A 13,642-nucleotide genomic window follows, 5' to 3' on the forward strand; every position below is an offset into this window, starting at 1 on the left:
ATCTTTATTGGCCTCTGAGGAATACGTCTCACTGACTGAGACAGGAAACTGTGCACAAAAACAGATACAGCAGCACACATGGTGTTTACATTAGACTACAGCTCCATTACAGTCATAAACACCACATTAATTTACGAACAACGGGCTGATGTCACACAGCGAGTACAATTGCAGATATATCCTTCGTATACTGCAAAGTAACTGAAAATGTTGCGGTTTCACAGCTCGCCTTGAGGCTAAACACGAAGTCTCCGCTGCTGCATACGAATTAAAAGACACAACTTCTTACACATTGTCAAAACAGACTGTGCAAACACTAAAACAGTAAATACATTCATTTCTTGATTAAATGTTGACATTTAGCAAAACAAACACAAAAAACACCCTCATAAATATATTTTCACACTGTATGTGTACAAAATGATACAATAACTACTCATTTTTCTTTTTGGCTAATAAAACAGTTTAAAAGAGCGCAAAGCTTAGGAGGCGTTTCATATCTTCTTAACATGAAGTTAGTAACAGTTACAGTGCTCGAGACGAAATCTCATTAAGTGTAACGGGCCACTCACAATAAACTTTGGTTCCTCTATAGCTATAATCCATTTAGGTCAGAATGAGTGTGCGTGTGGGCATCTAATTATGGCTACTGTGCCTTACTGTACATCCGGCATTGTATGTCTTTATATACTTTATTTATACTGTTATATATGGGTTTTTTTATGCTTACAGGTGGCTGTGGCTCAGGCAGTAGAGCTGGTCGTCCAGTAATCATAAGGTTGTTAGATATACTGCCGAAATACTGCTGTGGATACTGAACCCTGATTTGCCCCAGATTCATTAATTGAAGTGTGAGAGTGTGTGTGAATGTTAGATAAAAGTGCTTAAGTATAAAAGCAGTCTATGAATGCGCTCGAATCGAGTAGACGGGCGTTATATCACTTATATGCTACCTTATTTCTGAAGGAGTCATTTTTGACAGGGTCTTCTGCCGCTAGACTGATGCTGCTGAGCAGGATGAAGAAGAGGATGAGGTTGGTGAAGATGTTGTGGTTGACGACCTTATGGCAGAGAACCCTGAACCTAAAAAAACAAAGTTCAAGCGAGAAAGAAAGCAAAATGTTTTCATCTAGTCTCTTTAAAGGAAAAGGATGCCAAAACGAATGCAGCAGAAGCTGACTGAAATATTGGGCGGAGAAAATGAAGTTGGAGAGGAAGATTACTTGTTGGTGTGGCTGAAGATAAAGAAAGCTCGGGCCTCAGGCATGGGGACAGCCTTCTCCTTCAGCTGAATGTCAGAGAGGGGCCGTGGCCTCGGGCCCACAGGCATCTCTGGCTCATCATCGTCTTCATCTCCTGATTAGGAGGAACGGGAAAGAGGAGAGTAAGATAAAGAAGGAATATAATGTTATAATAACAAAGTTTTTTATAATAACAAAGACAAAATTCTCAATGAAACCACCTCTTACCTTATACCTATAGGAACACATAATATTTATGGCTGTGGTGTGTGTTACCTATATAATCATTGGCGGGATATGGATTCTTCTCTTCGCTCTCATCCCCACAGCAGTCATCCATGTTAATCTGACAAGGAGAAGTATGAGATTTCATTCATTTTTTCTCACTCCTTTGAACACACACACATATTCTCACTGAGTCTTTGTGTGTCTCCATGTACCTTTGTAGCAGTGTTGGTCTCCCCATCAGAAGTAATGGACTTCAGCTCTATTTTCTCCTTCTTCTCTTCCTCCAGAGGCGGCTTCTCATTTTCATGACGCTTCTCTGGACTGCCAAGCCTGGAGAAGGAGAGAGAACAAGAAGATCCTCAACTCTAGCATCTTCCCTGCTCCATACATAAATTAACATCAGAGGGACAACATAAAGACGTGTAATTATAGGGGGTATTTTCTCAGCTGTGAGGAAAATTACAATTTTCTGTTGCACCTTTTCCATAGATTAATACAGATTGCAACTAAGCAGAATACATTTTTATGATTTGTGCTAAAGAACACTTTCTTTCTCAGCTGCACTTTAAACTCAACTTTGATCTTTGCTGGGAATTAATCTTTGCAATGATACTGAAAAAATAATAATAAACTGTTGTAGAGAAAAGCCAAATAATATATTTGTATTCTATGTATGAAAAAGCAATTTTAGTGGTTTAATTCAAGCTTCTAGTGTCAGCATCCTTATTCACCTTGAGAAATAATAGGCTATCCAAGATGCTGCAAGCTAATGTTTTCCCTGGGTGCTGTTTGGATTGGCCGGGTCTCAACATCTCCCTCTATCCCTTTACAATTTTTTGTCTGACTGCCTCCATTCAGTTTTCTGCTTTACCTGGCCAGTTTTTTCCTCTCCTTCTCCTCCTCTTCCTCTTTCTGGGCTGATGTCAGGCTCTCGGCGTCTGCCAGATTGTCTACAGCAATGGCCAAGAAGACATTCAGCAGGATATCTGTTCAGAGGGGTGATGTTAAGGATGTTGCTGACCCATCAGATCACAAACAAAGCTGGCTATAAACAGGTGGCAACCCCTGGGGCTAAAAAAGGAAGCCAAAACCTACAGTTACTGTAATGACCACTTGAAGCTTGGGTTAAAAAGTGAGTTTTGTTTTGTTTTTTGTTTTGTTTTTTGCTTTGTTTTATTCTTTGCTTTGAGCCCTGTGTACAGGAGCTGCATGCTAAAACATCTTTTGTTAAAAGGGTTGGCGTAATAAGCATATGCTTCAGCCAGTACCTTTTGATTAGCCTTGTCTTGTGCTTTCTTGCTTTGTGGTAATCTTTTTTCTTTATTCACTTTATTTGAATGCTAATCAATAAATCAAAAAAAATATCAGTTAATGTTCATAGACTGTTATGTTGAAGTGATCAGATAAACAGCATTCAAAACCAATGAATGCAGACTCCAAAGCGAAATGACTAATCCTGCACTGGCTTTGGATTCAGCAGGCTAAGCTGATGAATAGTAACAATTTAATCTGAAAAACACATTTTTAACTACTCTGTACTTTTAAGTACAGACGCTCAGTGGCCCGCACTAAAATCTTTTAGCTTTAGGGAAAGCATCTGCATGCAAAATGTGTTCTTTTCCCCTGCAACTGCATCTTAACAAGGGGTTAGATATCAGATGTGACTCAGTGATTCAAATCACAATCAGCAACACCAGTATCCATTTGATGACAGGATTAAAGATTGTCAGAAAACAAATTTGACTGTCAGTTACTGGATCTGATTCACCATGTTTTTATTTTGAAATTCTACATGTATAAGCATCACGCCCGCATGTCCTGGGTTACTGGTGTAGCTATTCCATGTATTTGTATTTACATAGCACCAACATCTAAAAGGACCTGACATTATAATAGAAAGACTCTGCAACAATCTAGAACAACCAAAAGATTCCCTATGAGCAAGTGCTTTGTGACAATGGGGACCTCCTGTTGTGGTAGGATACAGTTTCCGCAGATGAAGAGGATGATGAAGTAGATGCAAACTAGCATGCCAGGAAAAGCTGGACCACCGTACGCCATGATACCATCATACATCACAGAGTTCCAGTCCTCTCCGGTCAGGATCTGTAGAGACAGAAGACAGTAAACAAAATCTTATAAAAATTTATTTTCATTTAAAAGAAGCCTCAGCCTCGTGATAGTGACAGATTACATTTAATTAAGCAACATTATAAAATTTACACTTTTTGTATCATTCAAGGACAAAGGTAAGGTGACAATGGAGGCCGGACACACTTCACGAGAAAAAGTGGAGCATGATTACCTGAAACACAGTGAGCAGAGACTGGGGGAAGTTGTCAAACGTGCTTCGTCTGGTCTCGTCAAAGTTGAATTTTCCCCCAAACAGCTGCATGCCCAGCAGGGAGAAGATGATGATGAAGAGGAACAGCAGGAGCAGCAGGGAAGCGATGGAGCGGACAGAGTTCAGCAGGGATGCCACCAGGTTGGACAAAGAGTTCCAATATCTAAAGGAAGAGAAATTTAGTTGAAATGGTAGTCTTGTTATAATATATTTGGTAGGTTGACTGTTTTGATTTCTTTATAGTTTAGAAGTGACTAGAAGGGAGTCTGATAGTTTCTGTTTCAGTTTAACAGTGCTGCTGGAGTTTCCTGCTAAGAAGTTTATGTTTTGCCATCCTGGATTCATGATTTAGTGTTTCAGTTGTAGGATTGAACTTTTCAGTGTTTCCTTTATTGTTTTTTTCCCTCTGTTCTGTGTTTCTGTTTTATGTGTTTGCCCTCCAGAGTTCCTTTGTCTCTGTCTTCATGTTAATGTGACCGTCGTATCTCTGTGAGTGTTTTGGTTACTCCCTGTTTTCAAGTGGGTGTTTTTGTGCGTCCTGTGTATGTTTTTCTTCCAATCTGCCTTTCTGCCATTGTCTTTACCTGTGTGTGGGTGTTTTACCCTCCTGTTATTCATTTCCTAATTAGCCCTTTGTGTATAAATAGTCCAGTCTTTGTCACAGTGTGTTCTCTGTGTGTAGCCTTTGCATGTTTTGTTGTGCTGATTTTTTGTTCTTAGACCTTGTTAATTTTTACTCCTGTTTACATATATTGAAAGCTACTATTGAAAACTTTGCTTTGTTATTAAGGTTTCTTTCTGAAATCCTGTATTTGGATCCTCACCCCTATGCTTCCCAAACCTTGACAAGTCTAAAAAGCCAATATACAATCACTGGACTGTATTTGGTACACCTGTTAAACTGATTAATGCAGTGACTTAAGTGACTTTGAATGTGGCATAGTTGTTGGTGTCAGCCTGGTCTGATGAGCTTTGATTTATGGTGCGACATTCAGATGGTCGAGTCAGCATTTGGCATAAACAACATGAAAGCATAGCTCCATCCTTCCTTGAATCCAGTCCAATACCTGGCTGTTGTTGCTGTCCATCTCTTTATGACCACAGTGTCTTCTGACGACTGCTTCTAGTAGGATAAGGCGCCACGTCACAAAGCTCAAATCATTTCCCACTGCTTTCCTAATCTTGACAATACGTTAACTGGACTCTATTAGCCTCAAAAGTCACTAAAGCTCAATCCAATAGCGCTCGTTTGGGATGTGGTGGACGGGATGTGTAGCTGACAAATGCTATCGTGTCAACATGGACCAAAATCTCTGAGGAACGTTTCCAGCACAGCGCTGAATCTATGCTTTGAAGAATTACAGCAGTTCTCAAGGGAAAACTGCATCCAACCCGTTATAACGAGGTGTACCTAATGAAGCGGTCAATGAGTGTATGTAAACTAGTCACAATAGGAAATTCTCACTAAATGATTACTGTGGCAAAATAAAATCCAAGTTTGTTTGTTGTTTTTGGTAATTGCATCACAGACCTATTGTAACCTGTTAGTTCTTCATCCTCTGTTTCCGCTTTGCTGAATGCAAAATTAAGGCTCCACTGGTATAGAAACACTGTAAAACGGGGCAGTGTTAGCTCAGTAGGTAGAGTGGTGGCCCCATGATTGGAAGGTTGGGGGTTCGAATCCACTGAACGGCTACCCTGAGGTACCCCTGAGCAAGGTACCGTACCTACACACTGCTCCCTGGGTGCCCATGGCTGCCCACTACTTCACTGAGTGAATGGGTTAAATGCAGAGAGGAATTTGCCCACGGGGATCAATAAAGTATATATTATTATTATTAAAAAGATGTTACTTTATGTTCAGTATAGCATTAGGTATCTGGGTGAGTATCTTGCCTGTTGGAGGACTGAAGGAATAACTTCTGCTTATCAAATGCATATGCTTTAAGGTCTACACTAACCTGGTTATTTTGAAGATTCGGAGTAAGCGTACACAACGTAACACAGAGATGCCAAGAGGAGACATGATTTTTGTTTCCACCAGAATGGTTTCAAGGATCCCTCCACATACTACGAAGCTGTCGAACCGATTGAAGAGTGAAACAAAGTAGGCCTGTGAGGAGCAAAACGCAGACGTTAAAGGTAGAAAAAAGGGTAGAATGTGGTCAATGTTAACACAAAACAGTGATACAGTGTCCTACCTGCAGGCCCAGACTGTACATCTTCAACAGCATCTCACCAGTAAAGAGTGCTAGCAAAACCTTATTGGCTATGTCTGGGGAGGGAAATAAAGGGGGAGTAAAATTAGTGTGGGATGAAAATATAATGCCAAAGAAAGTAATTGCACAGAGGTCAATAATTAAGCCCAGATCAGACATATTACTGTTTTGTGTGCATGTGTGTGGGTTGAGCAATGTACCTTGTACATCAGTTAGCCACTGAGGCTGCTGGTGATGTTCAGAGGCAATGGTCAGAGTGTTGAGGAAAACCAGGAAAATGACCAGCCAATAGAAAACTTGTGATTTGACTGCTGCCCGGCATTTCCTTCGACACAGCCTGTTCCACCTCCGAGAGTAGCGGCTGAGAAGGAAGAAGCAGAGATAATAAGTTGGGAAAAGGTGGGAGAGAAAAGAGAGGTAGGAGGATGGGACAGAGAATGGTGGGAAAAGGGAAAGATGAAGGAAGAGAAAAGGACCCACGAGCAATAGGATAAACCAAGAAAAATAATCAAAAGAAAGAAACGAATGGTGAAAAACAAATAGAGGAAGTGGAAGAAGGACAAGAAAGAGTCAATTAGGTTTTCTACAAAACAGTGATGACATCACGCCTCGGTCTGTGGTCGAGGGTTAGTCATCCTCAAAGGCGTTTCACAGAAAGGAGAAACCAGTACAAAGAGCTGTGCTGGAGCATGAGATATGCACTGTTTGAAAAAAAAAAAAGAACATTTGCGCTCTAAAAATGATCGAAGGGGCAAATTTAAAGTGAAATATGTTGTATTGTGTCTCACAACACAAAGGAAAACAATGCTTTAAAAAGAGAAGTAGCTCATTTTAGGATGCCAACCCCCTTTTTTTTTTTAAATTTAGTGATTTTAATATCTTCCTCTATGCTGTGGTCAGGTCTTTTGCACCTTGAATGCTCTCTCATGTTGGAAATTAAAGTCATTGTTTCTGATAATTGCTAGCGTTAAACTTCACAGTCACATCTGTGTGAAAAACTCCACTCAAAGGGTGTTTCGACGCTCATATACTGATAAGGTGTCGAGTGTAATTTCATAATTGTCCTATTCTGGTCAAGTGACATCAAAAACACTAACGAAGAGCAGCTTGTGGTCTTGTTGGCCTACAGGTGGAAAAGTAGTGACGCATGAATTTCACTTAAGATTTTCACATAATTTCAATAGCCTAGACACTGATTATATATTTATGGAATGAATTGCTTTAAAAAAGAACGAGCAATTAATTGTTTTTTCTCCAAATAAACACTGTAAGTCACTTTGTCATGATTTTGTACACATGTGGGTGTCTTTGCATTATGCGTACTTGACCCATTTGTCAACCGCAGCAAACATGCAAGAGGATTTTTCATCCAATTGTGACTCCTCTAATTAAAACAGATCAACACAGCCCACCAGAGAATCTTCTCCCTCTGCCTATATATGTTGCATCAGTCTTCTGTTTAAATGTGCGTGAGTGCTTTTTATAGTCACTTATGGCACACACTGGCTTCTGCCATGATGCTCACACTGAATTTTACATGAGACACACTCACAACACAAGCAGGCATGCATCGTTACGCTACAGTTTTTTATCGTGTCCGTGACTCCAATTCAAGAAACATTAGTGTTTTTCAAATACTTTGTGTACAGAGGGATAGTTAGTTCGTTGTCTCATCCCCGCTATGGAGATATCAGTGGAAGAATTTGGACCATTTTATGGAATGGTTGGAAATTTTTGAGAATTCCTTGATAATGCTCATTGTTTCAAGTAGTGATGAATATGGATTTTGCATGAAAAGTCAAATGTCGTCTGCATAAAGATTAATCTTGAGGTTATTATTAGATGTTGGGATTCAGATGATATTTTTATTTTGACAGATACTTTAGGCGCTATGAGTGGCTCAATTAAAAAAGAAAAAAAGACTGATGGTGATGGGCATCTTTGCCTAGTACCCCTGTTTCGTGTGTCATTTTGTGAGATTATTCCATTCGTAGTGCCAGTGGCTAATGATGTGGTATACAGAAGTTATAGAATGATTCAATAAATCCAAAGTTTACCTTATCAAAAGCTTTTTCTCCATCACTGTAACAACAACTTATTGTTCTCGCAATTAAATTAAATAGTCTAAGTGTATTATTTGAGGAGTAAAGTGGTCCCTCGCTATAACGCAGTTCACCTTTCGCGACATCGCTGATTCACGGATTTTTTGTGTGTGCAATTTTTCATGGTTTTTGGGGTTATTTTTTTTGGTTTGTTTGTTTTTTGTTTTTTTGACAGCGCATTGTGTTCTGCGTCCTGATGGGCTGTAGACCACTGTCAATCAATCTTGTGTGGGTCTTCTGTACAGTACAGAATGCGTTCAGCTTGTCAAATTGTTTGTACGTTTTCTCCCCAACAAACACAACAATGTCAACGAAATGCTTTGCACCGTCAAAGGCAACCGCGGGTGCCTTTGGTTTCATTTTGTAATACTGGACATATTTTTTCTACAAAGGTTTGAACTTTGAGGGTCTATAAATAAGAGTGAAAAGTGTGAAAAAGTTCATGCCTGTCTGAGAACAGTGTGTAAAGTGTGTAGTGAGGGGTTTTACAGCCTCAAAACATCTCTATATATAATTGTAATTATATAATTGTAAAAAATAAAGTTGGCTACTTCGTGGATTTCACCTATCGCGGGTTATTTTTGGAACATAACTCCCGCGATAAACAAGGGACCACTGTATTGACCTTTAATGAAGCCAGTGTGGTCTTAATGTATTATGTATGCATTTAATCTAGATACTGAGACATGAGAGGGACAATAAAAGGACATATTAGGTTTCCATAGAAGTCAAAGAGTAAACAAATAGTAAACAGTCAGTATGCAGATTTTGTGGAAGCTGTGATGTGTGTTTTGTTTCTGTAATGAGACATAAAAAAATCATTTGAGCATGTTCCATAAATATTCTCCACAAATGCTTATAAGTGGCGAATCTAACATATTTACTGGCAACTTTTTTGCTTTAAATGTGGTGGTAGGACAGAACGAGGCTGTTTACAATATTTATTTTAAACTTTATTTGACATACCCCATTTAAGCAACAGTTCACATCACTACCAAGCAAGAAATAATCTATTTTTCTGATTAAACATTACCACCAAAACTTTTGTCTGTTTATCTTCCATTTTCATTCATCTCATTCACTCTATATTTTTCCCCTGTCTGCTACTCTGCAGTCTGATAACTACAATGCTAAGCTTAAATAATTGTTACCATAAATTTATTTTACTGCACAAACATAACCGTGGCAACGATCTTCTCATCAAACTCTGCAAGAGAAGAACCGACATATTCGCAACAGTTTCTCCAAAGAGCAAGGCTATGTTTGCCTGTGTTCCTTTTGCACATCTGTACACACACACACACACACACACACACACACACACACACACACACACACACACACACACACACACACACACACACAAAAACACCAACGACCAATTAAATAGCACAGCATTAGAGACATTAGAGCAGGTGAATTAAGAGACTATGGTAAACAACATGTACTAACCTGAACTTGGATTTGGAGATCCTAATTCTGGAACACAGAAAACAGAATGGATTATACATACACACATAACACACATATAGACAGGTGCACATGAAAGGGGTGATTTGAGAGGGATAAAGGGGAATAGCTTCCCTTATTATCACAAATGTCTTGGCATATGTTTCTTGATCAACCTCAAACATTCCCCGATACGCAAGCACAAAAACTGCTGATTCTCTCCACAGGATGATCAAAGAACATATCTGCTTTTAACAAAAAAAAAAAACGGCCTGTCCATTTTTATGCACCCACTGGGAACAGATTTTGGGTACAATATAACAAAATGCACTTTGCCGTTATATTTCCTGCTTTTCTCTTGAACAAATCACCCCCAAACACACATACAGTGGCATCCAGTCAAAAGAAAGCAAACTGCGAGTTTGAATTTCCTTCAATCAATCCTGGTGTGAAAAAGAAACGTCATTTATTATTGTAACAAAATGTCTGTTGATTGTTCACCACTGTAATGGGAAAAAGTACAACATGGATAACTGAGGACAAGAGATTATGGAAGACATTTTGAGAGAAGAGTCCCCATGGTGGAAAAATTTTAATCTAAAAAATAAAACTAAAAAAAAAAAAAAGAATCACTCAATTTATGACTTTAAATATTTAATTTGATCACAAATCTGTGGGGATGCTGAATGACCACGATTAGTTTAACTATATCCACATTTTTTAAAACTTCTCTTGGATTGTTTTCACTGACTACTCTGATGTTGGTAAAAGCAGATAAATAAACCGACGAGCTCACTGACCGAAGCAATGAAATGTTTTCACTGACTGACTGAACAAAAGACTAAACTGACTGACTGGATATGGGAGCTGACAGGACACACATCTCTTGTCTTCATGTGTCCGTCTTGATTACGAGACCAGTGGGTGCTAAAGTAGCTTGTACTGTGAGGAACAGCTCCATGCCGATGTGAAGAAGAACTGACATACTCTGAAGTCTTTCCTCCGGAATACTGGGAGGAATGCTCCATGTCAAATTTGTTGAAATCTCACAGAGAAAGAATAAGGGGCTATATTTCTAGTCCTGACACGGGTACACTACATATCATTCTCTGGATATGTAAATTTAAATTAAACGTTATGAATGGTAACACCAAGGGCATTACTGATCGCCAAGAAAACAACATAATAAAGCAAATATTATGTCATTTATTTCCTAAATATTCTGACCCGTCTAATCCTCAGCATGTCAGCTAATGCGGTTTGGTTAAAACTGCTGGAGTAGCAGAACTCCTGAGCCTATAAATATAGTTTAAAATATATAAACATAGTCCAAGATTAAAAAAAGAAACCAAATCAGCAAATGAAAGTTCAAGCAAGATATAAATGACTTTAGCTACGGCCACTTACACTATGTGGTCAAAAGTATTTGGCCACACATCTTAATCTCTGAATTAAAAGCACCTAGCCATGCAGGTTGCCTTTAAAACATTTGTGAAAGAATGGTTATTCTAAAGAGATCACTGAATTCAACCATGGTACCATAATAGAAAGCCACTGTTGCAACAAGTGAGCTTGTAAAATTTCTTTCTTTCTAGATATTTCACATTGAACTAAAAGTGGTGTTATTGCAAACTGGGAGAATTTAGAAACTGCAGCCATAAAGCGGCAGACCATGAACGAGTGTGGAGGTGTGTAGTGTGCAAAAGTCACCAACACCCTGCTGACTCAACACTTGCAGAATTCCAAACCTCCTCTGGCATTAAAATCAGTACAGATACTGTACACTTGGAGCTTCATGGCATGGATGTCCATAGCCTGTAATGCCTGGGATGAGGATGTATTGCAATACATCATCTTTATTACACTGACTGGCAACGTGAGTAGTTGGAAAAACCGTTACGTAGCCAATAATAATATTTAATTAAAAAAAAAAACGTAATCCAGAACTGCATGTCCTCAAAGGTTAGTGGTGACTAAAGTGAGGCAACATAGCCAATCAAATAATTGTCTAATTACTAATTTTAGTAAAGGAAAGAGACATCTGTGTTCTTGAACAAAAGAGCAGAACCTTTTTACTACTTTATGACAACAAAGAAAAAGAAACTGTGAAAAAGAAAAAAAGTAATGTCGTGAAATGTAATAGAAAATTAGTTTACTTACAAAATTAATTTGTAAGTATCAAATTGCTGGTTTCTTATTTATTTGGCATTTCATTATTCCATGTTTCATTTCTGGTTCCAGCTTAAGCCTCACATATAACATACCCTTTTATTTTTTTTTATTTTAGCCTGACAGATCACAAATAAACACATACAACATAACAAAGATGAAATAACAGATGGACAGTGAGACTACAGATAAACAACAGTGTGCCATCCACGTGTGCCAACTAGCCTTATCGCTCCTGCGGTTGAGAGTGAATCAGTTTAAATTTAAGATTAAAGTTTCTGTGTAATGCATTTCTGCTCGTGAGCAAGTTTTTTATGCAGGTGTGTTTGCATGTGTGTACTGAAATAAGTCCGCTGGGGTCGCGGCCCCTGTGCTGTCTTGTGTCTAAGAAAGAAAGCAACACATTTGTTTGAATAATGTAAAAAATGAAAGCAGAGCGCGAAGCGGGAATGAATGAGTCAGCTGTTTGTGAGCTCCCACAGGGGCGGAAGAAAGCACTTCAACAGCTAACACAGAAAAGTGGGTAGAGAGGGAGAGAACGGAAACTCAGAGAGAGATGAAAGAAAAAATAAAGACGGAATACTATTAGATGTAGTTAGGATGTCTTGCTTTTCAAAATTCATTAGCTCCCAAGCAATGATTGGCTTTTTCCTTGTACCATGTGTAGCAGTTGTGTGCACTCACTACCCAACTAGATAAACTTAAAAACTGTGTTCAAATGATAAACCTCTAGTTCGCAAACTGATAGCAATAGCACATTTATAATTGTGATATGAGGAAAACAACCATAAAACGAGATTAAAATCATTTTTTAACTGGAACTGCGATCTAGCAACTAGTTTTTGCTCCCTCAATTTGCTTGCTTAGCAACAGTTTGCCAAAAGAAAGTGGAAAAAAGGGCAGTTGGCACAGCACTACTAATAAACTAGCAAGTTAAAAAAAAAAAAAAAAAAACACTTCCAGGAGCAGCTCTGATTAGTTCCCCTTCAGATCGATCCAATTTTACTCTAACAGAACTTTATCCATGTGGAATATATTGACAGCTTTGTGCTACTGTAGTCTAACAGACTTGTGAGATCAGTAAAGTATATAAGCAATCTGAGGCAATTCTTCCATGCACAATACTGCAGGATGCAATCTGTCCTTAAACCTGACAAAAGATGGGTGAGAAAGCTGAGGAAAAGAAGGAGGAGAAAAGGTGTGTCTGTGAAAGACGGTGAGATACTTACGCCAGCCGGGTACAGCAGGTCTCACCCTCTACGTCTCCCCCGGGGGCGTTGTCTGTGTTGACGGATTCATTCTCGCTGGCTGGCATGCTCACTGAGAGACAGAGATGAGCAGCAGCAGAGAAAGGGGAAAAAAATTGACAGATGTGGAGAGAAACAGAAAGAGAGATGAATTAACCAGAAGGAGAAATGGGTCGGACATCATAATTATGCAACGGAAAACACTGTAGAATTTTACAGGTGCAAGACAACACACTTGAGAGCTACAAAGTGCAACCAGTGTTCAGGTAGCGAGGAGCACTGGACACTTGGTTGGTGTTAAACATTTGATTTTTATCGGAGTTATCTTGCACCAGCATACAAGCTAATTAAAACCACTGTTGAAGTATAGGAATGAAAAAGTCAGCATTATTCAATCCTGCTAATTAAGGCACACGGCTATACACATACCCTAGAGTCAATAAAACCATTCCCAAATTTTGCACTGATTGCCCACACTAATTACACACTAAGTTGCCAGTTAGGAATCCTGGGACACAAACCTTGCAACCTTGTTAGTTTGTGGTGCTAAACCAAAGTAATATAATTCCACAGCTTAATGCCTAAAGCTAAAAAGGTAGCACAGACACAACACTTGAGGAAAAGGTTGACTAATTCTAATTTT

The 13,642-nt window shown here is 38.9% G+C and overlaps 1 protein-coding gene across 1 annotated transcript in view; it reads right to left on the reverse strand.

Moving 5' to 3' along the window:
* Positions 1–13,642, reverse strand: part of cacna1c (calcium channel, voltage-dependent, L type, alpha 1C subunit) — a 73,342-nt gene that overhangs the window by 44,392 nt on the left and 15,308 nt on the right. The window contains exons 4-15 of the mRNA XM_080291615.1: positions 12,982–13,072; positions 9,587–9,613; positions 6,233–6,393; positions 6,015–6,088; positions 5,775–5,926; positions 3,775–3,976; positions 3,455–3,575; positions 2,341–2,455; positions 1,682–1,799; positions 1,518–1,587; positions 1,224–1,356; positions 954–1,083 (exon numbers count right to left, since the gene is read on the reverse strand). Coding sequence (XP_080147741.1) covers positions 954–1,083; positions 1,224–1,356; positions 1,518–1,587; positions 1,682–1,799; positions 2,341–2,455; positions 3,455–3,575; positions 3,775–3,976; positions 5,775–5,926; positions 6,015–6,088; positions 6,233–6,393; positions 9,587–9,613; positions 12,982–13,072 — 1,394 coding nt within the window. The remainder of the gene's footprint in view (positions 1–953; positions 1,084–1,223; positions 1,357–1,517; positions 1,588–1,681; positions 1,800–2,340; positions 2,456–3,454; positions 3,576–3,774; positions 3,977–5,774; positions 5,927–6,014; positions 6,089–6,232; positions 6,394–9,586; positions 9,614–12,981; positions 13,073–13,642) is intronic.

The sequence above is a fragment of the Astatotilapia calliptera genome, chromosome 17 (assembly GCF_964374335.1).
Source record: "Astatotilapia calliptera chromosome 17, fAstCal68.1, whole genome shotgun sequence".
Lineage (NCBI taxonomy): Eukaryota > Metazoa > Chordata > Actinopteri > Cichliformes > Cichlidae > Astatotilapia > Astatotilapia calliptera.